Here is a 23,582-nt window from a genome sequence, read left to right as displayed (position 1 = left end):
ACGATTTTTAGAAGAATTTCTCAGCTCTGTAGATCCATACAATGCAAGTGGATGGTGACCAGAGCTTTGAAGCTCAAAAAAGCACATAAAGGCAGCATAAAAGTAAACCATACGACTCCAGTGGTTATATCCATGGGTGTGGGTGAGAAACAGAACAATATTTAATTTTTTATATTTTTTTTAACTATCAGTCTCCACTTTCACTTTCACATTCTTCTTTTATTTTAGGCGATTCACATTCTTCATTCATATCGCCACCTAATGGGCAGGGAGGATAATTAATAGTAAAAAAAATACTAAATATCACCCACACTTATATCACTTCTGAAGACATGGATTTAACCACTGGAGTTGTATGGATTACTTTTATGCTGCCTTTATGTGCTTTTTTGAGCTTCAATGTTCTGGCCACCATTCACTTGCATTGAGAGCACCTACAGAATTAAAGTATTCTTCTTAAAATGTGTGTTTGTGTTCAGCAGAAGAAAGTCATGCACATCTGAAATGGAATGAGGGTGAGTACATGATGAGAGAAATGGATGAACTGTAACTAGTTTGTGAATTGTTGTTTGAGAATGTTTTTTGATGTTATCTAGAAGTACCATACCTGTCCTAAAGGTTCCTGCTGCAAACCACACTTTTCAAATTACGGTGACAGAAAACAGACCTACAGTATGTACATTTTATAATATTTGAATTTACTATACTGTTGATTTTTATCATATACAAAAAGTGAAATTATATTTCTCTGTATCATCATTCTTTGCGAATTGGTAATTTGAATACAGATACAAATGGAAATATACAACAAAAGCATTTAGTCAATTACAATTAATCAAAATATTACAAAATATGCTTGTATATTTTACTCTAGTAGTAACATACATCTTAATAAAATTATTTTAGGACATTTGCCTAGAGATAACACAAATACAGATACTACAAAATACAACAGGAAGTAGGGTATTTGGTCGTGTGAACCTCGTTTTCTCTCCCAAAAACAAAGTAATTGTAGTCTTGCCCATTGTAGGCATAGAAAACATGAGTGAGGGGCACCAGCTCAATTGTTTGTCGCTGTAAGAGAATGAGAGTAAGAAAATATTACAAAATGTTACATTTTATGTAATCTAGGTCATAACTACATTCACTTAAACCATAAAATATAGCATTTTCTGCTATTAAAAATTATTGTCCATGCTTGTGGTCATATTTACCCATAATTGTGCATACACACTCCTGAAACCGATTCTGCTCACCTGTTGCAAGATGCGGCTAACAGCAGAATATTTAAGGAGGTGATTCTGGATTGCTCCTTTTGAGGCCTCACAGATGTCCTGGTCAGGGAAGCCCTCTACTGGATAGACCTGCACTCATGCATGTGTTTTTAAGGAGTGTATTTTGGTCATCGTGTATTATGTCATATATGATGTAAATGTAGCATTTTATGTTGTTTTATATGAAGTCTGTATTTAACTATGGCTGTCTGCATGGGAATTAATGGATGAATACCAGGAGGCTTTCATCTACAAAGAACGCTTCCCCAGACACCTTCTCAAACTTCTTCCCTGGGAATTCAGGCACCCGGTCAGGTATATATTCAAACACTTGGTTCTTCCTGAGAAACACAATGGAATGGCATTGTTGTTGACACACTATTGAGAGTTATAAACATTTAAATCAAGAAATGCAAACTTTCTGATGCATCTGACTCCTGCTAAAGCTTTATTCCCCATTGCCAAGCACTTCATATGTAAAGTACTTCCAGCTTTTATGACCCTTCCCAGCGAAGTTAGCTATAGACAAGATTTTTAAGAAGATTATGTCAGCCAATTACCATGTAACTGTGAGCTGTATGAAATGCACAAGGTTTCTGTGGCCATTACATGTAAGACAGACTTTGAAACCCTTTCCATGACATGAGACACACCTGCAAAAAGATATATTTTATATAAAAATGGTAGAAGTAGCATCTAGTGTCTAAACATACAGTTTAAAACTCACTAGAACCTGAATGCTGGTCAGTTTGCACCACAAATTACCTTTTTCTTCCTCGTCCGTGGCAGTTTGTGCACCGTCTGTTGCGACTGTGACCAGAACCGTGACAAAACATGCAGCGAGTCTAAAAACAAGTAGGTTTTATCATTTTAAAAGCTTTAAAGATGTCTTGAGTCTGTATTAGGCAAAACTGTCAATTGAGATCTGGGTAAAATGAGCCGTGGGGTAAGATGATCCACCCCTGCTTTCCAGGTCCCTACACGCAAAACAAAGCATATGATAGCATTTTCGAGAAGAGGACATCATTTCATTCTGTCTGTGGGGAAGGTGAGCACTTGGCAAATTTAGTAGATCATTTATGGCCAAAACTTTTCATTTTCACTTTCCGAGTAAATTCGAGAAATTTTAAGGAGAATGTTCTGATATATATTATAATTTAGTTGGTTTTCTAATTATAATGGGCTATGATGTGACAGCAAGACAAATACATTGAAGTTAGCTCAAATTATCTGTTTTGTGAAGCTTTTTTCCCCTCAAAATTGCCATGTGGGGTAAGATGAGCCACTGTTCCATTTGTGACGCATGGAGAATGAAATAGGAAAATGAACACAAAATGAAATCCTTTAAGCTTCTTTTGTTTCTACTTCAGCAGATATCTTCACTATGGTGGCTGGATCCTTCCTTGACATGAAAAAACTCAAATAAAAAAACTTAATTCTATCTCACAATTGCATATTTATTTCTGTTAATTGCGAGTATATTGTATCTCACAATTCAGAAATATGAGCTCGCAGTTCTTAGATAAACTCACAATGAACGTTATAACTTGCAATATTATTATTATTGCGATTTTTGTATTATCTCGCAATTACGAATTTATATCTTACGATTTTTTACTTTATTTTTCGCAATTGAGAGATATAACCTCGCAATTACGAGAAATAATGCAGTTGCAATCTAAAGATATAAAACCATGATTGCAACATATACAATGTTAAATTAATATGCAAAATTAAAAAATAAAGTAAAATAATAAACAATTTAGATACTGTATATAAAGTCAAAATTACCGTTCATGGCGGTATAAAAGCACTATGCTAATGACTAATCACTAAAAAAAAAGCAAATTTTTAAGAATGACTATTTTTCAATGAAATAACAAAATTCCATAATATTTAATTGTGTAATGTTTAACAAAATTAAATGTATACAATTTAAAATATACATTTTTATTTTATTAAAGATTACTCAATTCAATTTGATGGAATTTTGTTATTAAATTTAAATGCGTAAATCTTGAATTTAATTTGCTTCTACTTATAAATCTTGAACTAATAAATACATTTTTTACACATTGTGAATTAAAGGTCTACTGATGAACAAAAATGTGATAGCTGATTTTGTTTTCTGTAATCTTAAACTACAGTAAGCTGCCTGTTTAAAGGTCTTAAAACAAATAATAATGTGAGGAAAATATAGGCTATTTTTTTATTTTCACCAATTAAACAGATAAAGGCAATAACTAAACCTGGCTCATCTTACCCCATGCCCAGGGTAAGTTGTACCACAAGACATAACTTTTCCACACAACAAATCTGTTAAGTTATAAAATATTTTAAAAAAAGCCGTTGATTTGCCAATGTGGTACAACACCAACATTTCAATTGGTGCTAATTTTACAAGGAAAAAAAAGAAAAAGAAAAAACCTAGTTAACTCAAAAACATAATAAAGTAAAAAGTGGCTCATCTTACCCAGGTCTACCCTATATTGTTTGTTTAAATGAAGATTTTGTTAGAAACCCCCTTTGTAACTATTAGTAGAGAATAATACAGCCAATCCATTAACTGAATAAAATACACTCATGTAAATATTCCATAATTCTTAGTTAAACACACACTTACCAGTCCTCGTCCATGGCAGTTTGTACACCTCACGCGGCCGTTACCATGACACCGGTGACACGGCTGCAACGACAATGCAATGCAAGCCATGCAACAAATCAAAATCTCACTTAAAGGGATATATTAAGAGCAAGAGCCACACAATCTAAAGATTACTCTTTATTTTGGTGATGGATTATATACAATATGTATAAGAATACAGTAAATGGAGTACAGTAAATAAACACAAGTGGGCTGTAATACCTTTATGAATGAAGAGTGTGGCACCCTGACTTTCTGAACAAAATCAGTAAATTTGGGTGGATAGGACACCTGGACGTGCCACGGTGGAGGACTTACTCCATTCTGAGGACCATCTACACACTGACCTGAGCAGAAAATATTTATTTGATACATGACTGAAAAATCCTTATTAAGACTTTTGAACTGATGCTGGTTTTAGATGGTCTCCTAGCCAGTGCAGGCTGGTTTTAGAGGGCACTTCAGCTAGTCAGGCTGGTAGACCAGCCGGCTGACCAAATAAACCACATGAATACCAGCAGGGCATGTACCTGTGTGCGGCTCTGATTCCCAGGCACTTGATCTGGACTCTGTAAATGTTTCCAGGCGGTACTGAAAAGACACAGGTTAAATGATAAGTTCTTATATAGGAAACTCACAGCATTTAAATTACAATACTTTAATGATCATGAGCACGGTTGGATGTTACTGAGAAGAGTTTTACACGGTAAACTGTAAAAGGATTCAACTCTTTGAAGATCAGATTTTTCGCAGGTTTGCTGCTGTATGTCCACTTTTTACCCACAAACTGCAGTAGAGCATCTCTTGCTACATCCTCTGAGACAGTCGGCACCCTTTAAAAAAAAAAAAAAAAAAACTTTATGGTAAACGTAGAGCAAATTAAAATGAATATAATACTCTATTTACATTTTCCTTAGCATATGACTTATATATATAGTGTGAATCTGGTGAAGAAATGTTGGTATGTTGTACCCACATAACGTTTGGAACTAAAGCATTTTTGTTATTTTCAGGCTGAGGGACAAGGTCTGCTGTAGGAGGACAGATTTGATCTGTACAGTCTATAAATAAACATACAAAAAAAATTATAAATAATATAATAAAAAATAATAAAGTAAACACCATTTCAACTCAAATTAAAACTATGTTAATTAAGCATCCTTAAGCATTAACACAAGTTAATTTTGATTGTAAGCTCAAGTTTTAGACTCATATTTAAAGGAACAGTTCACCGAAAATTAAAAATTATTTCATACTGTAATTTACTCATGCTCACATCGTTACAAACCTGTATGACTTATTTGCTTAAGCAGAACAAAAAGGAAATATTTAAGGAATATCCTGGTCCATCTCCTCAAAACAATGGCTGTTGATAGTGCCATCTTTTAAAGGTGCACTCAATCATTTTTGGAATAGTTTGTCCTGGACTTATACTGACACCTAGTGGTGTGGATGCATCATTCAACTACAAATGTTCCACTTCTGTCACTCCCTCGAAGTTGTGTCGATTTAGTGACACTAGGGGTCACTCTTGAGAGCCCCAAAATGCCTAATATCTTTGAGAAAAGGCCAATGAGAATTGGTGATTGAAATTTGCATGCCACTCCCCCGGACATACCAGCATAAAGGGAGCTGGAATGCAGAGTTCATTCAGATTTTTTCTTAGGAGCGAGCGGTTGTGTATCAGCGAGCTAAATTCCACTTCTGTGGAAGTAACAGGGTGGTTACAGATATTAAGCGAGTAGTATTTGGCTGGTCGTGTGATCCTAAAATGGGGACCCTCATGTTGACCCAACAGCTTTTATAATATTATTGATATGACTTATGAGTCTTCACCTCATGTCTATAAATAAACATGATTTTATACGCCAATCTTGACGCCCTTTGCGTGTTTATGGGTGCTATGGGAAAAGCGTGTTCACCGGTGTTGGGTGTAATTGGATTACAAAATAAATTACTGTAATCTAATAACTTTTAGGCACAAAAAGTAGTTTAATGTATTATTTAAATTCTTGTAATCACATTACCGTTACTGACTTACAATGAAAGTAATTTCTTTGAATTACTTTCCTTTGGTTACAAATATTTCTAAACATATTATGTTTATTTATATGTAATACAATTAAAATGTGAAATCATATGTTTATATTTATGTCTGTTTGCGTTTCCGTGAATGCTAAAGGGTGTGCAACAATGAACAAGGAGAATATAGACATTATTTTGAATTTGTTGAGTGGAAAAACAAAAACATTGTGTGACAAGTGTTTTAAAACTTCAAAGTAAAGTAATTAGTAATGTGATTACTTTTACAATGAAGTAATCAGTAAAGTAATCTGATGATATTTTTAGTGAAGTAGTTAGTCATTTGTAGATTACTTTTTTGTAACTTACCCAACACTGTTTTTCACACATGTGTTGTTTGTGAAAAAACTTAAACAATCTTTTTTTTTCCATAGCACCCATTAACTCGCAACTGACGTCAGTTTTCATTGTTGACATAATTGTCAGAATTAAACAGAATTTTCTGGAAGAACAATTCCTTTAGCAGTCTGATGAGAGCAGTGTTAATAGCCAGGGCTGAATGGTACAGTACTTATCAAGGTCTTTCACCTCCCACTTTATGGTCCTCATAGCCTGTCACATTGTCCAGCCAGCCGGGGGGCGGAGCAGACGGACCCTCCTCAGGAAGGCTCGAGTCAAAGGAGTCTGGAGCAACAGAGAAATTGTGGCATTTCATGTCCAAGGAGGAGACAACATGATTTATCCAAGTACAACATTCCTGGATGAACATCCTTTGTTGGTCCTTATCATAGTCCTTACCCTAACCCTAAAATCAGAGGAAAATCTATGATTCTATGCCTAAAATATGATTGGGTGATAGGAATACTGCTCCAGGATCAACAAGGATGTTCATTCAAAAATGCACATCCTAATAGAAACTCTAGCACTTAGTCATATGTTAATGTTGTGTTACTAGGCAACAGAATATAAACACATATCAGTCCTCACTGCACAGACATTAGGATACTTTCCTTCAATAATGCTTGTCTGAATGCAACAGCTTTTGGAGTTTTATATATATATATATATATATACAGACACACACACACATGCTTGGAGAGTAACGTGATTACGTATTTAAAATACAAAATATAAGTAACTGTATTCCACTACAGTTACAATTTAAATAATTAGTAATTAGAATACAGTTACATTATAAAAGTATTTTGATTACTGAAGAGATTACTTTGCATTTTATTGTCATTTGTTTCATTTAATATTTAGTCCTTTCAGATGGAAAACATGTATACATATAAATGATGTGATCCAAAGTGCATTTAACAGCGGTGAAACACTTTCTTATGATGTGTTACATTCATTCGAGCAGACAGAGAAGTATGTTTGAAGAAAGTTTGGAGCAGAAGAAATAGAAACAAACCTTGTGTAAATTGTCAGCTTTATGCTAAACTAAAAGGCTATTTTTAGCCATTTTACATGCACATGTTATCAGCACGATCATATATTTTATCAAGAAAATCTACCAGTGCTGAAGAAGTAATTCAAAGTATTTAGAATACATTACTGACCTTGAGTAATCTAACAAAATACATTACAAATTACATTTTACAGCATGTATCCTGTAATCTGTAGTGGAATACATTTCAAAAGTAACCCTCACAACCCTGTATATACACATACTTACAAACAGCTGTTTGCTTTGTGAACAATGCTGCTAACAAGTAGATATAAATATTCTCTTGAGTGGGTTTCCTTCAACAGAGATTGTGCTCAAGATTTTGCATGAAGAATGTGCAAAAGAAGGCTTGTTTGCCAGAGAAACAATGCCCTCAAAATATATCAGTGAGTGATGGGAGGAGCAGATCATCTGTCAAATTTTAGCTCAGCAATGAACATCAAAATTTACTCTGACAGATTCATGATATTGTCCATCATGGCAAGTTCAGGCATCACAATTACTATTGCTTATGCTTAAACCCAAAACAGTCTTCACGCAATTGTGCGAAGCAAATGTCTCTAGCAACACAAACTAAATTTGGACACAAACTGGTGTAACTGCACAAACTGAATGATTACAATTTTAGAACAGGCCAGATGTGTCCATTGTGCATCCCCCTTTTATGTGCCAGGCACACTTTACCGACGTTATGTTTTGAAATGTTTTCGAAATGACAAAAACTATTGTGCAACGAGCAGCCCTATTTATATCTGGAAAAAAAAACTGATAATCGATGCGTGAAAAGGGCAAACCGGGACTAAATTTGTTTAGTACAATATACTTTGGCCTTATGCAAGTACGTGAACGCAGATGCTTCTATCTACACTAGCTCAATTGCCTTTTGAAATGTGCCAGACCATAATTCGTAACAGAGCACAATGCATTGCCACAAGGGGCGCTATAACTGTCATTGAAGTGAACTGTCCACTTCTATGGTGAGTTTTCTCTTTCAAGTCAACTACTGTCATGGCAGAGCAATAGTTTGAAGAGAGTATTGCTGAAAAAGTACGTTAAAATTTAATGGAACACATTTTTGAACCAAATTCTAGCAGCCTTTGAGTTTAAAAATCTAGTTATACTAATATTAAATTATGGCAATATCATTTAATTACTAAATTAATTTTATATTAATGTAATTTTATAAGTCAATGTGCAGAACTGTAGGCATGGCAATAGGGGCTTTGACATTTAATCACTGGGAGTTGGAATTAAAGCACAATACCCTAATCAGTGTATATGCCAAAAACCAATTTATTGCCTGCAACATACAATGGGGGAAAGTACATAACACTCAAACCCCAGAGAATTAGACTCTCTCATAGTCTGGTACCTACCTTATAATAGCAGCACAAAAATAACTAGTGTTCACAGAAATAAGTCTGGTGCCTTTGAGTTGCGACTTCTTGTAGTAACACAATTAAGAGCAGTCTACAATAAATCAAATGGTAAAATATCTGTTAACAGCTACTTCAGTCTAAAATAGATGAAATTGGTCATTGTGCCTTTAAGAAGTTGGTATGTGCATAATTGTGTTCCTAATGAAAGACATGTGCTGCTCCTTTGTGAGAGCCAGATCTATTTTAGCAAACAGGATACATTTATTTTTCAAGATAACATTTAAAGTTAACAGTTTCAAACTGTTAATCTGTCCTCGGAATACATGTTTGCTCTTGGACTATCTAAAAGCAGTAAAAAAAAAAAAAAACTTCAAGCAGATAACATTATGCACTGCACAACTTTTTCAGTAAACAAGTTAGTGTGTTAACTTCACTTGAACCATAAGTCTACAAATGCGTAGATGCCTGGAAATAAACCTAGAAATATACAGAAAGTCTTAGAATTTTGAAAAATGTAAATGAAAGTGAATAAAAATGAAATCAATATGTAAGATTGTGGATAATTTCGAGGTCACTATTTAAATGTATGCAAATTTGTGGCATTAACCATGTTAAAGAGATAGTTCTCCCAAAAAATTAAAATTCTCTCATCACCCTCATGCCATCCCAGATGAGTATGACTTACTTTCTTCTGCTGAACACAAAGATTTTTGGAGTGGAGTATATCTCAGCTCTGTAGGTCCTTACAATGCAAGTGAATGGTGACCAAAACTTTGACGCTCCAAAATGCACATAAAGGCAAAATATAAATATAATCCATATGACTCAAATTGTAAAATCCATATCTTCAAAAGTGATATGATAAGTGTGGGTGAGAAACAGATCAATATTTAAGTCTTTTTTACTGTAATGTTCTCCCTGCCCTGTAGGTGGCGATACGCACATAGAATGAAAATCGGCAAAATCAAAAGAAGAAGAATGTGAAAGTGGAGATTGATAGTAAAAAGGACTTAAATATTGATATGTTTCTCACCCACATTTATCATATCACTTCTGAAGACACCACTGTTGAGTTGTATGGATTACCTTTATGCAGCCTTTATGTGCTTTTTGGAGATTCAAAGTTTTGGTCACCATTCACTTGCATTGTATGGACCTACAGTGCTGAGATATACTCCTCACTTTTAGGCTAAAATGAAAATATAACAAATAATGTTTGTCACTAGATGTCAAATGTCAATTAAATGGGTGTTTAGGGAATATAAGGAAGCATATGGAAAAGAATATCAAATGCAATGAATACAGTTTATGCTACTCAGACATGTAGGTCAGAGTTCTTTTTTGTGTTGCAACCGACTATGTGAGTCTGAATTGTATCCACGTGGTTAAAGACACAATGACTGCAATATAACTGACAACGTGATCCTCGATGTGACTACCGTGTATTTCTTAGACAAAATGTTCTAAACAATGTGGATACAATGTAAGTTATATAATGTTTAACAGAACATTTAAACAGAAATGGCATATAACTTTGATTTACACATCATGCTTTCCATACTTGAATGTACATGAACTATTGTTTAACACATGACACATTAAGCATTATATCATGTTTGTTAATGAAAGCGATTTATCAAAAGTAAAAAAAAAAAAACTTTTGAGGTGCATTAAAATGTTTTGCAAGATTTATGTCCAGACTAAAAAATGAATGAATACTTTCACACTGTGCAAAAACACAAAGTGTTATTCTTTCCAAATTCTTGTACAAATGTCAAGTAATCTTAAAAGGAAGCATTAGGAACAAAATAAAAATAATAATAAGCATTTTCCCTAAAATATACATGTTATGCGTTTAGTTCTTAATAACACATACAAATCTGATTTTGCAAAAACTATACCATGCATTTAAAGTTTCCATGCAAGCTATTTTGGAACACATGATAGGTATGCACTGTACATATTGAAGGAAATCAAAACGGCAGAAGACATTTACTGTAATACATTTAAATGCATCTACTCACCTCTGTCTTCGTATTTGTCATCCATAACACGCACAAAATGTTAGGGAGATTTGCAATGATCCTCAATACACCAGTGCTCCACATTTACACATACTGAGAGCTTTTCCTCTGTTTAGAACTGTGGCTGAAATTGCAGGAATGAAGACACACCCACAAGTCTTAGCCTGTAAGTCTTTTATGTGTGCTTGAATCAACTAAAATGAAATGAGAAGTGCATGACTGTGTTAAAGAATGCTTGAAAGAATAGTTCACTCAAAAGTAAAATTATATCATCATTTACTCACCCTCATGTTGTTTCTAACCCATATGACTTTTTGTCATGAAAGTGCAGCTCCTATGTACTTGAGTAGGGAAACACCGAAATCTCTAAAACGGTATGATAAGATTACGATTTAAAGAACATATTTCAAATCAGCAATTCAATTTGATAATATATTAACATAGACAAATAATAAAATATAATCTGCTTTTATGCGACACCCCTCCCACTATCACCCCTGGAAAATCATCCTCCTTTCTTATCACAGATGCTAATGGTTCCAGGGCAAGACAGAACAATAATGGGGATAGAGGGCAACCCTGCCTAGTACCCCTGTTCAGAGTAAAATAATCTGAAATTAATACATTTGTTTGTACCGCTGCTACAGGGTGTCTACAAACTAACTTAATCCAACCAATAAATGTACTCCCGAACCCATACATTTCCTAAATCTTAAAAAGATAATCCCATTCTACCATATCGAAGCATTTTCGCCATCAAGTGAGATGGCAGTGACCGGAGACTGATCATTCGCTACTGACCACATGATATTAATGAAACGCCTAATGTTATCAGAAGAGCTATGCCCCCGAATAAACCCCACCTGATCTGAATGTATAAGAGATGTCATAACTTTACTTAACCTGTTAGCCAACATTTTTACATCTAGCTGAATCAGGGAAATTGGACGGTAACTTTTACACTCGCTTGGATCTTTGTACTTTTTAAGAATCAGACTGATCCGGGCTTGCGTCATGGTTGGCAGCAGCTTTCCATTCTTGAATAATTCTGTATAAACTTCTAACAATAGTGGAGCCAATTCTGTAGCATAAGCTCTAAAAATGTCAGCGGCAAAACCATATGGCCCCGGAGCCTTGCCAGTAAATAAGGCCTTAATTTCCTCTTTAAGCTCCTCCAAGGTTATCTCAGAATCAAGAGGATTACACTCTTTTGCTTCACTATGATCAAGGACTGAATCTATCAAAAGATTAAAGTCTCCTCCCAATATTATATCATGAGGGGTGCCACGCGTCTACTTCTCGCATGGCGTCACTTGTCCCCCCGGCTCTTTCAGCTTTAAGACGGGACTTCCTTTCTACATCCATTGACAGTTGGGGGCAAGAGCATCTTGTTTGGACGTACCAATTTCTCCCATTATTTTAAATAGTAGTGGCCCGTCTCTGCTAAATAGTCTCAGTCTAATGCCTGTAAACAGTTTTGAGACTTGTGCTTTTTCTACTTAAAAAAAAAACATCAAGAAAATAAATGGTGTCTTGATTATTTGAACAACAAAGGATATTGTGTATGAACTTATATGGTGTTTCACTCTGTATGAAAACAACTGTTTTGCAGCATTTTATCAACATAACTCAAAAATGCTGTATTAAAAGACCTTGTTATGGTTAAAGTAATCTCTGTCTTTTTCACTCTCTTTCACACACAGAGAGATTAGGTTAAGAGTTACCAATTTTTCCACAGTGCTTCCTTTCTCATTTCTGTCATGAAAGGAATAATTATGTAGGGAATTTTAAACTGTTTTAGCTTTAACTCTATAATAATAATGCATCAAAAGACCCCATACACACATACTCAGACTCCTGTTTGGTACTCCTATCATTACGAGGACTCTCCATAGACATAATGCTTTTTATACTGGAAAACGATATATTCTATTCCCATTTCTTACACCTACACCTACCCCTAAACCTCACAGAAACCTTTTGGCACCCCCACCACCCAAAAAAAAAAAAACATCGCTTGAATTACATGGACACTATGGGTGACCTCACAAACCACATTTATAGCATACCCTCATAATTATTAGTTTGTAACCTAAAAGTCACAGACCGGTCAGAGTGTCCATGATAACCCCTGTCCACCATCGAAAACGCCTACAATGGACACAAGAGCATCAGACCTGGACCTTGGAGCATTGGAAGAAGGTCACCTGGTCTAATGAGTCCCATTTTTTTTTACATCATGTGGATGGTCATGTACGTGTGTGCCATTTAACTGGGGAAGTGATGGCACAAGGATGAACAGTGGGAAGATGACAAGCCGGTGGAGGGAGTGTGGTGCTCTGGGAAACGTTCTGCTGGGAACCCTTGGGTCCAGCCATTTATGTGGACATCAGTTTGACAGGTGCCACCTACTTAAACATTGTTGCAGACTAGGTACACCCCTTCATGGTAATGGTATTCCCTGATGGCAGTGGCCTCTTTCAGCAGGATAATGGGCCTTCCACACTGCACACACTGTTCGGGAATGGTTTGAGAAACATGATAAAGAGTTCAAGGTGTTGCCCTGGCCTCCAAATTCCCCAGATCACAATCTGATTGAGCATCTGTGGGATGTGCTGGACCAACAAGTCAGATCCACGGTGGCTCCATCTAGCAACTTACAGGATCTGCTGCTAATGTCTTGGTGCCAAATACCACAGAACACCTTCAGAGGTCTTATAGAGTCCATGCCTCTGCGGTTTGGCGTCATGCATCAGGACCAACAGCATATTAGACAGGTGGTCAGGTCATGTTGATGTATCGAATGTTTTTGTACAAATTAAGTAGTATTGTGGTGAATTCTCATGACACTATGTTGGGAATACACAAGAAGAGATGTTAGGCAGAATATTTTATCCTCAGTCACTTCACTTTCATTGCATCTTTTTCCATGCAATAAAAGTGTGACTGAGACAAACAGGTGGCGCAGAAATTACAAACCTCATCTGTAAAAAACCTGTAATGCAGGTCTTCTGTTGAGCACTAGGGGTCACCATTACTCAGTTTTGTGTTACTTTATTGTGAACATTTCCATTTCTCTTGTGCCATGTTTTAGATAATAGGCATTTATATAAACCCTTTGCTTTGTTTAAAGTCCTTGGTCTGACAAAAAAACATTTTGTGGCTGTTGAAGGTAGTCATTTAGGAATATGCAGTTCAAACAAGATTAACATCATAGTTATATGTTGTTGGCTGCCAAAATTAACATATCAAATTGTAATCTGGAGTCAGAATACCAAATATTAATGTCAACAATGCTGTGAACCATGCAATCTACTGATTTCAATGATTTGTACGTGACATACAAATGGAAACGAGTCTCTGCAATTTGGACTAAAAGTACTTTATTGTAATGTCAGCCTTTACGTGTAGACTACATTATTCTGGTACATACAATTATGCATAGACAAATGAATAAAAAAAGTGATACATTTCATTAAAATTAGAACAACAATAACAAAGTGCATATCTTTCTGTAACTTGACTCCGTCTTGCCTCAAGAAATCACTATAAAAGAATATTTTTCAAAGTTCTGTTCCCACCTCATGAACAGTAGTGGTTCAATTTAAGCAAATTTAAACATCTGACAGAAAAAACCTACAGTACAGGCAGCGTCTTACCCTTAAACATCAAAGATAATATAAAAATTATTGGAAGTTGTGTGTGATTGTAGTGGTATTTGGTGTAATACCTTACCATGACAGGATGACTTTTATTACAATATACACTCAATAGTAAAAAAATCCAAATGATCCTAATATATATATATATATATATATATATATCTCAAATTGTATTCCCTTTAATTTAGGGCTGTAAAATGACCTGGACACATTCATTCAACAAAAAAATTCAAATGTATAAAGATGCCAACAAATGCATATTGATAGGAGTGAATTATAGAGCATGTTCCCCTTTTTACTTGTCTTGAAATTTTGTTGATATGAAATAAAGGAAGAGTTTGAAGATTTATACCCACCGCTATAATGTACCCAATTCAAAGATAAGCAGCTACAGTGCAGGATGTTTACTTTATGTTTAAAGAATAGAGCAGCAACAGCATTTTGCAGGATAATCCTTGGTGTAGATCTTGTGTTGAACTCCATAAACAAAGTAAATGTGAGTTTTCTCATTCCAGGTGTAGTGCACTCGAGTGATAGGAATGAGCTCAATGGTTTGTTTCTGAAACATAACAAAATGAGGAGTCAGATCCCAATCCACAATTTGTGAATTTTAACCCAACTTTAAAACAACTCCAAATCACAAGATATTTAGTTACAAACTGGCAGTGAGTCAAGAAGTCATTTACTTAACTTCCACAAGAGCAAGAAGCAGAAAAATGGCCTTAAAGAGACAAGCGTAGCTTTAATGTTCCACCAATCAGAAGCAGTGTTTGATTTGTTTTGGCATTTATGAATTATGCGCTACCTGTTGCAGGATACGGCAGGAGGTGGAGAACTGAGCCTGATGTTCCCTCACGGCATTTTCAGATGCTGAATTCACAGAGCTGTCTGGAAAACCCACAACTGGATAAACCTGCAGTGTGTGGGGTTTGACACATTTAAACAACAGGAAATGGAGCGTCATAGCTAAAAATAGCATGAAAGTCACACTGTTTTCAGAAAAACTCTATCTCAAAAGATCAAGCTAATTTTGATCCCTCATTATATGATCCCTTAAAATCATTAGCACCTGGGGCAAACAAATGATCTTCTCACCATTGGAGCCATATCAGTGCGGAGAATCTCTCCAGAAATGTCATTAAGAAGTTCAACAGGGAATCCTGAACGCTTGTCTATCACAACCATATAAACATTGTTTTTCCTGAGATGATTAAACGGAGGAGAAAAACAGATTAAAACAATTAGCACATTAACTCAATTTAGCTCATAACAGCTCCTCACAGAACTTTGTTAACAGCTTGATAGTGTGACAAAATGGGTGTATGAGTAAAACAATGTTAGCCATGGTCTTCTTACCATGCAATTTTTAGCTTGATGAAGCAGAGTAACTTTCCTTTCCCTTTGCAGGTTGTGCAGGTAAGTGAGCCAACTCCTCCACAGGCAGAACATCTGTGAAACATATAATACAATGAATATTGGATTTTTACATAACATACTATGTGTTGTGAGGGTTTGTCAGGGGTTTGTTCAAATCCCTAACCCTAAGTTTGAGCAATGGTAAAACTGGTGCGTGCGTAAATACCACTAACTAGATTTGTGGTGTTTGCCTATACAAAAAAAAAATGAAAATGTTTTCAAGTCTGGATTAATTGCATTTTTAATGTATTTTAAATATATTAATAGATGCAGACGAAAAAATTATGAGCGTCAATGAGCAGTATGACTTAAATTAACAGGGGCTCGGGGCAAAAATGCCACTAAAATTCTAAATGTAAGGGCAAAAAATTACCCATAATGAGATTTTCTGTATTTTATTTTTAACATCTGATATTTTTCTAAATATTCTATTTAGGACATAGGCATACACAGATGAGAAAAACATTATGACCACTAACAGGTGAAGTGCATAACGCTGATCATCTCCTAACAAGGCCACATGTCATGTTCTGGGTAGATTAGATGGTGAGCGAACAATCAGCTCTCGTGGTCAACGTGTTAAATGCAGGAGAAATTTGCCAACATTGACAAGGGCCAATTTGTTATGGCCAAACGACTCGGTCAGAGCATCTCTGAAACGGCAAGACTTGTGGGGTGCTCCCGGTCAGAAGTGGTGAGTACCTACGGACAGCGGTCCGAGGAGGGACAAACCACAAACGGGTGTTGGGTGCCCAAGGCCCATTGATGCGCAAGGGAAACAAGGGAACCAACAGAAAGTCTATTGTGGCACAAGTCACAGAAAATGTTAATGATGGTTACAGGAGGAATGCATCACAACACACAGTACATCGCAACCTATTGCATATGGGGCTACGTAGCCGCAGACCACCCATGCTGACCCCTGGCCACCATCAAAAACGCCTACAATGGGAACGCGAGCGTCAGAACTGGACCTTGGAGCAGTGGTAGAAGGTCCCTTTTTAATTTATCTGGGGAAGTAATGGCACCAGAATGCTGAACCAGAACTATGGGAAGACAACAAGGAGGGGATGTGATACTCTGGGAAATGTTCTGCTGGGATACCCTGGGTCCGGCCATTCATCCGGACGTCAATTTGACATGTGCCACCTACCTAAACATCGTTGCAGACCATGGCAGTGGCCTCATTCAGCAGGATAATGCACCCTGCCACACTGCACACGTTGTTCAGGAAAAGTTTGAGAAACATGATGAAGAGTTCAAGGTGTTGCCTTGGCCTTCAAATTCCCCAGATCTCAATCTGATTGAACATCTGTGGGATGTGCTGAACCAACAAGTCCAATCCATGGTGGTTCCACCTCGCAACTTACAGGTCTTGAAGGATCTGCTGCTAATGTCTTGGTGCCAGATAAAACGGAACACCTTCAGAACATGCCTCAGCGGGTCGGTGCTGTTTAGGAGGCACAAATATTGCTCCTTAATGGGAAAAGCACAGCCTAACATGCATAACGTGATTTTACATGTTCCTGTTGTCTATGTTAACTGTTTTAAAGTGTATGAAATTTATTTTAAAACTGTTTAACTTCCTGTCACTGGAGGTCATGTGACAGGAAGTAGGAAGTTTTAGTCCCACATCAATGTATATAAGGAACCAGCATGGTTCACTAGGCCTACGTGTGTTTGGCCGATGATCATTGGGGTATCAGCTTGTGGAGTAAGCAACTAGTGGATTGTATTGCTATTATACTTACTTTTCTGAGATTTCACATCACATTTGGATTGTTGCACTTTGGACTGTATATGGGGAACACTTTGGACTAACAGTTGGACTCTCAAGAAAAGTTGGGGTTTTGTAAAGAGCATATACTCCTTTCGCAGACTGTAAGAATCATTTGTAAATATTGAAAAGTATTGTATGTTCATAGTACAAATTATAAATACACCTCAGTTGAATTACATTTTGTTGTTTATTGTTTCCTTTTTTCCATACACCCTCTTTTCAGTTTATGTAACATAGTCAATACAGCTGATTGTTACATCTAACACGGATTGTGACACTGACCCATGTAAAATATTCAGTTGAGTTTAGGTAGACTCCTTACCTCATTATGCCACTTCCTTGACATGAGCGGCAGCGTTTACCATTGTGTATCCTACCGGTCCCATTACAGGCTCCACAGTGAGCCTGCAAGCAGATAAATATCATAAATCAAAAGTGACGTGGAAACACAACAGAAGGGATTCAAGAAAATCAACATCTCAGCTTACCCTGCCTGAATTTACACAACTTCTGCACGCTGATCTTCCGAGAGTCAAGCATGAATGACAACCCTGAAATTTAGATTCAACAATTTAAAAATGAATCAATCAAACGGAATCATATAGTCATCTGCAACATGATCACACTGGGAATTGGCATGCTGAAAAATGTTTTAATCAATTCAAATACGGTCACCTTAATATGTAGCACTTCTTGTAGTTCACTTCTTTACATTTTAACTCCACTGACAGTTATGTTTAGGGTTTGGGTTAGGGAGTGTGGTTAACAAAATCTGTATTCTTGTTGACTGTACTACATAATTTATAACTTAAATACAACTCGCTTTTGGTGCCACCCTGTGGACATTTCACCACAACAACAATTCCAGCTTTGGCCACTGGGGGCAGTGTGTAAACAGACTGATTTCAGCAGCAGAACTACTGACGCCAAATTCACAGTGTCATCAGTCTTTTATAAGAACATGTTAAAATGGAAGACTCCAAGGACTTTTACTTTGACAGTGGATGTGTTAGGAACACGAACAGCTTTCTTGCAGTCTTGGAAGAGGGCAGCGACAGGCACAGGAATGCTCCACGGAGGAGGGGCCACTCCATTAAATCCATCAACTACCTGACCTGATAAAGGTAAAACGTTAATGAATGACTTTTAGTCATCTAATTTTTTTCAGTCTGTTCTTTGTGTAAACAAGACAGTTTAAAACTTGACAAACCATTGTATGGTTCACTGGCCCACTGAGTTGTTCTCGACTCTGTAAAAGTTTCCAATCGGTACTATAGGAAGAAACAGGCATCCATATGTGAGCACCTGCAAAAAGAGGCAATTGAGGAAAAACTTGTGTTGTGTTAAAAGTTCATTCTGACCCGATATGTGTTGAGAGAATGCAGGTCTGTGAATATCATCTCTTTGGCTGGTTTAGAGCTGTAACAGCATTTGCTGGTCACATAATTTATGAAGGCCTCCTGTGCGAGTTCTTCAGTGACAGCGGGAATGCTGTAGACATGAACATAAACTTTAGTTGGCCTCATTCACATTTCATGCATTTAATTATGCACGTGTGCAAGTGACGTGAAACCTTAATGCAAACTTTTCCCACATAACTCAAGATTTATCAATAATTTTAAACATGTTCACACAAGATATCAACATGCTTCTTCCAAATTACTAACAAGCAGACAAGACAAGATCAGACAAGTTTGCATCAAATGTATTCCTGATTGCATGTGGCACTGCCAGAGGCACTGGCTATAATTCTTTGGAAACCAGCAAGTAACCGTTTTGAGGTTGCATTTTCACTCTCTAATTAAATGTTCACTTCACTGATGATTAGGTTTAGGGAGTTAATAAAATATGCATTTCTGTTGTTAACAGCATAACATTATTTAACTAAAAATACAACTTGCTTTTGATGCCACCCTGTGGATATTTCTCAACACTTCCAGCTTAAGCCACTGGGGGGCAAAATGTTAGTGCTGAATGCAATGACTGTACACTAATTGCAGCTCAGTTTTGACTGCTAGGTTGCAGAGAATGCAGCAGACTACCAATATGTGACATACTGTATTTTAGTGTGAATATATTATTAAAATTATCACTGCAATCCACACTTGAATTGGCTCGTTCAAATGCTGAACACCCAGACAGATCTCACTGGGAGTTCAGCGACAGTTGGTTGAAAGTTAAAATCAGTCTTTGCTCACCGAAATGTAAACCAATGGCCACAGTTGCCAAAACTGGAGGTGTTGTTGAACGTTTAGGCACGTGCTGTTTTTAGTTGTAAATTATGTAATACAGTGAAGAGAAATACATATTCTATTAACCTTAATCCCAAACCCCAACCCTAAAAAAATATTTTAGAGTGAAAATGGCACCTTGGAAACACATTAAAAACTGATTGGAACTCAAGTTTCTGAGGCTGGTCGTCCAGTAGCGCCATAGGAAAAAGTTAACACAATTGATGCAAAATGTCTGATTGGTGATGCAGTTTGCCGGTAACTTGGCAGAATGGCGTTAATGTCAGAATACTGGATTTTCGATTTCCCATGTGATCGTGTTGCCACACCCATGAAATGTGCTCTGCATAGTTTTGTTGAAGTTCTTTTCCCAAGGATGAGGGAATGTCACTTAACATGTCCATGCAACCTATACCATTGCTTCCACCAAGTGTCAGATGAATTTGCACCAAAGTACAGTAGTTTTAATTGACACAAAGCTGAGAACCCAGGTGTAATCTAAGTACAGTAAATCAATCAAGATTCCTTTGTTAATGTAAAACATTACAAGAAAACCTTTCAGACAAGGCAGGAAAAACTACAGAATGTGAACAAAGTATACTAAACAACACTAACCAAGCATATGAGGGCTATAAATACACAAGAACTGGTAAATCCATTATCAGATAACAAAAACGAGACAAGAACAAGGAACAAGAACTTAAACTTCTAAAACAATCCCCAAAACTGTTCAAATAGGACATTTGGTCCATATATAATCCATCAAATTGAAATTGTTGTCATGAATCATTTAATTATATAAATGCTGGAACTCTTACTCAAAGTGTCTTGCTGGATCGTTGGTTGGAGCTTGTGGATAGGGTGGTCCTGCTGGTCCAAAATTTGATGGTGGAATAACTGTGGATATAATAATACCTCACGTGAGTAATTTAGTTTACTTTAGTCAAAATGGGTTGTTGCAAAACAGTGAAGTTTGTTCTCACCATTAGGTCCCAAATTCTCATATCCAGGAACAACAGGCATCAAATCCGCTGGAGGGGCCGATGCTCCATCATCAGCCAGGTCCTGATCTGTGCAATGTATAAATCACAACCTGGTCACTTATTTCATCTATAAACTCTTTAAACAGGCATTAAAGGTGAAGTATGTAACCTTTTTGATCTCAAAATACATTCTACTGTCAAGTGTATTGTTCATTGACAACTATATGCAAGCCATTCAAGAGTTTACCTCCACTAAAAGTACAAACACCGAGCCTCCCAGGCACCATCATAACATTGATGTTCATATTTTGAGAGGCCCGCTCAGCCCCATGCATCTCTTTCCAACTCAACCTATAGCGTGAGTTTTGGGCATGGCTACCTGTAGTAAGCCGTTCATCCGGGAGAATATGAACATCCGTGGCAGATGTGTACAGGCGAAAAGAAATTTAGCTTAGCCAAAATTCGAAGACTTACTAAAAGACAGAGACGGAGAACAGAGTGAACATTGGTGTTGCGTTAACAAGTGGAGGATTTTGAGGGAATTTTTGAGGTTCAATGGAGATGCCAAACTTCGAGTTGCTTCTCAACAAATAAGCTACACTCGTAAAATATATATGTAAAATACTCAGAATATGTATTGTTAAGCTTAATAGTTTACCTCATGTGCTTGTATACCCAGCACACCCAGATGCTGTTAAATCTGGCAATGTTATCGGACAACCCGTTTCCTCTGCCTTACTTTTTGTCCAGTGTATACACTGCCGGTCAAAACTTTTGAAACACTTGACTGAAATGTTTCACATGATCTTAAAAATCTTTTGATCTGAAGGCATATGCTTAAGTGTTTGAAATTAGTTTTGTAGACAAGAATATAATTATGCCACCATATTCATGTATTTCATTATAAAACTAACATTTAATTTTAAAATTAAAGTTTTTGAAATTGATGACTTGTGCCAAATAATAAAGAAAAAGCATCCCATGGTGATACCTCAAGAAGTTGCTTGAGAAAATGTTGAGAGTTCATGTCTGCAAATTCTAGGCAAAGGGTGACTACTTTGTAGATGCTAAAATATAACACAGTTTTTATTTATTTTGTATTTTGTTTAGTCACAACATAATTCCCATATTTCCATTTATGTTATTCCATAGTTTTGATGACTTTACTATTATTCTAAAATGTGAAGTCTTTCAAAATGTTTGACCAGTAGTGTATTATAGTGGTCATGTTCATTACGATGTTAAACGTTTAACACCATTTATTTAGTATGGCCTATTTGTTCATAGGGAATCAGAGAGAGTGAAAGGGCGTAATGAGTCTGGGTGTTGGCTAACGTTGTTTGAAAACAAGTCATTCCGTTTGGTGCCACTAGTGGAGCAGAAATTACATACTTCACTTTTAAAGGAATAGTTTACCCAAAAATGTTAATTCTCTCATTATTCACTTACCCTGATTCACTTCAGAAGACATTCATTGATCAACTTTTGTCGTATGGATTACTTTTATGCTGCCTAAATATGAATTTTGAACCATCAAAGTGTTGGCACCCGTGTACTTCCATTATAAGGACCTGACCGAGCTCTATCTTCTTCTAAAAGTCTTCATTTGTGTTCTGCTGAAGAAAGACAGTACACGTCTGGGATGGCATCAAGGTAAGTGAATACTGAGAGAATTTTCTTTTTTTGGTGAACTATTCCTTTCACATTTGTATTGTTCATCATTTACGTATGGGTCATCCCTTGTTTTCTGCGTAACAAAAGTCTCAATTAGTGGTAATATCTGTAGAGAACCACATTGTTTCCTGTTTTTCATACATATATGATAAACAATATTTGAAAGTGCTCTCAAATACTTATCAGCAGTTGTCTTCTGTAGTGCATGCAGGGAATTATGTGTACGCATGCAATTCAAAGACTTCTCTTCAATATTACATTGTTTGGAATATATATATTCATATATTTATGAATATATTATATTCATTAATGAGGTTTCATGACATTATTTGTTAATACATATCTTTTTGATTGGAGAAAGGTCTTTAATGCCATTGCAACATGTAAAAGCAGCACCAAATAAAATACAAATCACAAGCAAACACACACAAAATAATTTGATATGGTGATGACATGGTAAATATTCACTTTAATCAAGAATAATCACTAAAATAAGTTTTCAATAAATATATCACCTGTATAAGATGCAGCAGGGCAGGATTCAACTGCCTGGACCTCATCCTGGTCACTGTATTATAATAATAATAATATGAGAAATATTAAATTTAACAATGTTATAGTACATATTACATCGCATATGCCTATTCTCTAAAAATATATTTATTTAAACCGCTTTTTTTCACGTCAAAATCTGCATTTTAAGCCGCCAATGACTTTTTATAAAGTTTGTGATCTTTTGTTTGGGATTTTACGGGTCACGAGACATATAAACACCTTTTCACGCCGATAAAGATCCTAGTATTTTTCAAGGACAGTGTCTTGTAATTCTCACTAAATCGCTGCATTCCTCATCATTTCATTTATTTTGTCATAAATACCTCAGTAACTGCGTCCTGTCCATCCTCGAGAGCGTGTTGTGAGCTTTACTTTCGCTTACAGAGAATCGAGATTTATAGAGGAACAACCCGATTCAGTGTGACCTGATATATATGGAGTTATATTTGTGCCACAATTCTGCGCGAACAAAATTATATTTTGAG

At 36.2% G+C, this 23,582-nt stretch overlaps 2 protein-coding genes across 3 annotated transcripts; both read right to left on the bottom strand.

Annotated features, from left to right (window-relative positions):
* Positions 1-593: 593 nt before the first annotated feature.
* On the bottom strand, positions 594-10,919 carry LOC127641433 (protein SSUH2 homolog). Of its 2 annotated transcripts, XM_052124451.1 has the most exons (12): positions 10,797-10,919; positions 6,529-6,624; positions 4,895-4,979; positions 4,622-4,751; positions 4,449-4,509; positions 4,141-4,265; positions 3,898-3,960; positions 2,040-2,119; positions 1,835-1,927; positions 1,510-1,615; positions 1,257-1,364; positions 594-1,074 (listed from the first exon to the last, which is right to left on the bottom strand). In XM_052124451.1, the coding sequence occupies exons 1-12, from the start codon at positions 10,819-10,821 to the stop codon at positions 940-942; spliced, it is 1,107 nt and encodes a 368-aa protein (XP_051980411.1). In that variant the 5' UTR covers positions 10,822-10,919; the 3' UTR covers positions 594-939. The 2 variants fall into 2 exon arrangements, with proteins under 2 accessions (XP_051980411.1, XP_051980412.1); XM_052124452.1 differs by lacking the exon at positions 1,835-1,927.
* Positions 10,920-14,169: 3,250 nt separating this feature from the next.
* Positions 14,170-23,511, bottom strand: LOC127641312 (protein SSUH2 homolog). The gene is made up of 13 exons (XM_052124239.1): positions 23,421-23,511; positions 23,058-23,110; positions 20,869-20,955; positions 20,704-20,782; positions 19,016-19,145; positions 18,865-18,925; positions 18,648-18,769; positions 18,143-18,205; positions 17,977-18,059; positions 15,815-15,907; positions 15,554-15,659; positions 15,264-15,371; positions 14,170-15,017 (listed from the first exon to the last, which is right to left on the bottom strand). Exons 1-13 carry the CDS (start codon positions 23,441-23,443, stop codon positions 14,874-14,876), a joined length of 1,152 nt encoding a protein of 383 aa, XP_051980199.1. The 5' UTR covers positions 23,444-23,511; the 3' UTR covers positions 14,170-14,873.
* Between the last annotated feature and the right edge of the window lie 71 nt (positions 23,512-23,582).

This window comes from Xyrauchen texanus, chromosome 50, assembly GCF_025860055.1.
Source record: "Xyrauchen texanus isolate HMW12.3.18 chromosome 50, RBS_HiC_50CHRs, whole genome shotgun sequence".
NCBI classification, from domain to species: Eukaryota; Metazoa; Chordata; class Actinopteri; order Cypriniformes; family Catostomidae; genus Xyrauchen; species Xyrauchen texanus.
This window is presented reverse-complemented; position numbering and strand designations above follow the sequence as displayed.